This window comes from Gracilinanus agilis, chromosome 4, assembly GCF_016433145.1.
Source record: "Gracilinanus agilis isolate LMUSP501 chromosome 4, AgileGrace, whole genome shotgun sequence".
In the NCBI taxonomy this organism is placed as follows: Eukaryota; Metazoa; Chordata; class Mammalia; order Didelphimorphia; family Didelphidae; genus Gracilinanus; species Gracilinanus agilis.
The window spans coordinates 248,834,719-248,838,596 of record NC_058133.1 but is presented as its reverse complement, the minus strand read 5'-3'; the positions used below and the strand labels follow the sequence as shown (position 1 = coordinate 248,838,596).

General features: G+C 48.7%; 2 protein-coding genes across 2 annotated transcripts in view; one reads left to right on the top strand and one right to left on the bottom strand.

Annotated features, from left to right (window-relative positions):
- MYH10 (myosin heavy chain 10) overlaps window positions 1-107 on the bottom strand; it is a 186,428-nt gene extending 186,321 nt beyond the window's left edge. The window contains exon 1 of the mRNA XM_044675221.1: window positions 33-107. Within this exon, the coding sequence (XP_044531156.1) occupies window positions 33-107 (75 nt within the window). The remainder of the gene's footprint in view (window positions 1-32) is intronic.
- Window positions 108-334: 227 nt separating this feature from the next.
- LOC123246304 (proline-rich protein 2-like) lies at window positions 335-793 on the top strand. The gene has a single exon (XM_044675220.1). It carries the CDS (start codon window positions 335-337, stop codon window positions 791-793), a length of 459 nt encoding a protein of 152 aa, XP_044531155.1.
- The last annotated feature ends 3,085 nt before the right edge of the window (window positions 794-3,878 follow it).

The following is a 3,878-nucleotide window of genomic DNA, read 5'->3' as shown; positions in this document are numbered from 1 at the left end:
CCCCCAAATACCTACCCCCCCTCCTCCCTTACACGCCCTCCACCCGCGCCCTCCCCGAAAGGGTCCGCAGGCATCCAGACTCCCCCTCCAAAGGCTCCGTCTGCCATCCTTTCGATGTTCCCTCCCCGCACGCGGAGCCCGCTTTCCTCCACGTCTCCCCAAGGAATACACTAGGGGACCTCTTCCTTTTGTCCGCCCTGTACAGAGCCCCCCTCACACCCTTCAGGGGTTCCTGCAAACAACACCTCCACATCCATTTAGAGCCCTCAATCTTCCTGGGGCTTCCTAGACTCACCCAGGGCCCCCTTTAGGGAGCAGAAGATTTACACAGCCTATGTCTCTTTTTCCGGGGAATCCCCTCCCCATCAGGGGATCGTTCCCCCAACCCCCAGCGTCCCCTCCCCGGGAGGGCCCCCTGCCCTCCGGTCATCCCTACACGCGCGCGCGCCCGCATCTCCTTTCCTCGCCGCACCCGCGCCCGCGCCCCCTTTCCTCGCCTCCCCCGCCTCTGCTCTCCACTGCCCCTGGAGCCCCTCTCCTTCCGCCCAGACAGAGACGACCCCCCCTCCAAGCCCCGATCCCCGCTGGGCCCAGCCAGCACCCTCCCGCATGCCGGCCCGCCGGATCCAACCAGCTCGGCAGCGGCAGCAGCGAAGAGCTTCAAGGCTGGCTGGAGGCGCCCGCACCCCCTCACCTTGAGGCGCAGATGATGGCGACCGCAAATGCCCAGCAGCGACCACAGATCCGGCTCCTCAGACGAAAACCCACCGCTGCCTCCGCCGGGCTCCTTTAGCACTGCTGCGCCGCGCCGCCCCACCCACGCCCACCCTCATTGGGCCAGCCCCACGCCCATCAGCGCGGGTCCGTTGGAGCGCCCAACTCGGAGGCTAGCCCTGAGAAGCGATCCTTCCCCCAGCCCACCTCCCCCACCCTCTTACCCTTCACAAATAATATTCATTGGCTCGCGTTCAACGCCCTAGCAACTGGCGCCCGCACCTCACGGGCTTGCCGCGATGTCAGTCAATCACCCCTAAGAGGGGAGGCCAGTGCAGAATCTGCAGATGAGCTCAACCCTGCTGGCGGTGTGCAGCCAAGATGTGCTTCGGGGTGAGGAGGTGTGCTGCTGCACTGAGCCACGGGGGCGCAGTCCCAGCCATGGCCCGGGACTCCGAGGCTGCGGCGAAGTCCTGTGTGTTGCTGACTCTATGTTTCAGGCATGCAGCCGGCCGCGCTTCCTCCCATCTGAGAGGGCCAATCAATCCCTGCCAGCAGCTGAAGTTGGGGGAGGCTTAGACTGTAACCCCCTCTCCAGTCCTTTCCCTCTCCCTCCACATTGTTGCCCAGCTTCCGCTCTTCCCTCCCCAACCCCCACCCAGGGCTGCAGGCAGTGAATTCTAGCTTTGCCCCGCCTGGAGTTCGGGAGCTCCTGGTGCTTTCACTTAGGTGTCCCCCAGTTCTTTCTGCGGAAGCCTTCCACATTAGGTTGTATGACTTTGCTCCCAGGGCTTGCGGGCGGAATAGGGCGGGGCCCCACAGCAGCTCCGCAGCTCACCAGCAGTGAAGGAAGGGCACCTCCTTCTCTTCCAACCTTGCCTTTCCTTCGAGCGCAACCTAACCAAGACCTATTTCTGGAGAGCACTGCAGGGCAGATGGTCTTCTATGCTTTCCCAGTGTCGGACCGGTTTACAAAAAGGAGCCGGCCAAAATGGGAATGTCTCTTCTAACGGGGTATCCCAGATAAAAACATGAGACAGAAATGGGGGGAAAGCTGGTCCCTGCTCTCATAATTAGTCCCGGAGCTACAATTAATCATAATACACAATAAAGATAAATTCCAGGATTGCTGCAACAGCCTCCCTGTTTTGTTTTTTTTTTCTAGGTCCTTCCTAAGGAACTCCCAGACTAGAATTAATTGCACACTTTGTCCTGGGATTGGGGTTTTTTGGATCTTTCATCCGTGGTCTAATCTGGTGAAGTGGAAAGAGCACTGGACTCGGGAAAATCGGGGTAAACCCTAAATGGAATCCCATTGGCATTCCAAGTCAATAATTTGCTGTGTGACCGTGGGCCCCTTTTAGGGTCTCAATTTGCTCCAAAAAACGAAAGGATTAGTCCCTCCCAGGTTTAACAAGTTTATAATTGTAATATTTGTCCCGGGGTCACCTGGTTCCTGAAAGAGCTTGGAGTCATATCTACCTTTAAATACAGGTTATGCTACTTAATAGCATCTTTGTGATCTGGAGCAAATTATTCCCTGAGCTTCATTTTCCTTAGCTATGTAACGTGAATAATATTATCTCCTCTACTTATCCCACAAGCTTGTCACCGAGGTCAAAAGAAATAGTGGCTCTGAAATACTTAACTGTAAGTTGATTGTTGTCATATTAATATCATGTTCTGCTCCCATCCTGAATGTCGTGAACTCCACATAAGTATTTAATATTTTCAAAATCATAAGATCATAGATAAAAAGCTGGAAGAGATTCTCTTAGAAGACTGCCTCATTTTCATTTGAGTAAACTGAGGCCAGACTGCCCTTCCTAGTATATAAGGCTTTCTTTCCATGAGCTTCTGGCCTCAGCTACTTATGCAGATTCATTTTTGGCTCTCCTTCACACACCCCATGCTTACAGTTCTCCACATAGATCCCGTACTTTCCTACCTTTCATGCTATTGCTCATGATACCTGGAATGCCATTTTATACCAAAATTCTACCTGCCCAGTTTCTGCCCATTCCTTCAAGATCCAGATCAAATGTAGCTTTCCTTATTCTCTATCAGAAGTAATCTCTGCCTTACTCTGAACTCCCTTTGTAGGTCATTTTAAAAAGAATACTATACCTTGAATAAAAATTTTTCGTATATATGTCATTCTTCCTTCCCCACTAGAGTGTAAGGTGTTTGAGGTCAGAGAAGTAAAATGATGTAGTATACAAAAAACAAAAGGAGAATTGATAGTCAAATGTCAAATACTAACAAGGTCAAAGAGACAGAAATTACAGAAAGGTAATTGGATTTGACAAGAAAGAGGCCATTTATTGATTTTCAGAAATACAATTTCAATTAAGTCATAGGTTGTAATCAGGAGGTGTGCTAATAAATATTTAACAGCTTTTGGAAGGGAATGTACATGACATATTTGAAAGTTTAATATGCATATTAATAATAAATATTATTAATATTTTTCTATCACTTTCTTAAGCCTAGACAATCAACACAATGGTCAAGCCCTGACCTGAATTTTCTTTCTGGTCTTGTCACCAACTTGCTTTGTGACTGTGGGTGTCATATTTTACCTGTGTAAGAAAACACAGGTTCCCCAGAATATCTACTCTGTTGGGTTCAAAGTTTTTGGTAGGTCCATGTTCACTCGAAACTGTAACCCCCATATAACTCAAAACTATGAAGCCCCCACAAATTAAGGCCACTAACTGCTATAATTGGAAGAACTTGGAAAAAGAGTTCAGAAATGAGGCAGAGATTTTATCAATTTCTCCTGTCTAATCTAGGTCCTTTATTTAGCAGCAAGTACCTCTCCAAATGAGTATTTATGTAATAACTCAGCATCTGTACTAAAGAACAGAAAAGAAAATCCACACATAAGACTTGGGTGTCTAAAAGACATTTATTAAGAGATAATCTTTATAGCCAGCTGAAAATGAGGATAGAATTCCATGGAACTCTAAATGTGCACTAAGATTAAAGTAATGACATGGAACTGGGGTTGTATGGTAGCTCCAGAGGTTTCCCTTTTTTTTTTTTAGGAAAAAGTACATTTTTTTATATTGGATTCCAGGATGGTGGTTGATGTGTAGAAAGCTATATTTGCTACATTGGCTTCCTAATCTACCCTTTGAGATCTTTGAATGAAACAATTA

Coding starts and splice junctions, on each gene's coding strand:
- LOC123246304 (XM_044675220.1), top strand. CDS start 335: ATGTCTCTTTTTCCGGGGAATCCCCTCCCCATCAGGGGATCGTTCCCC.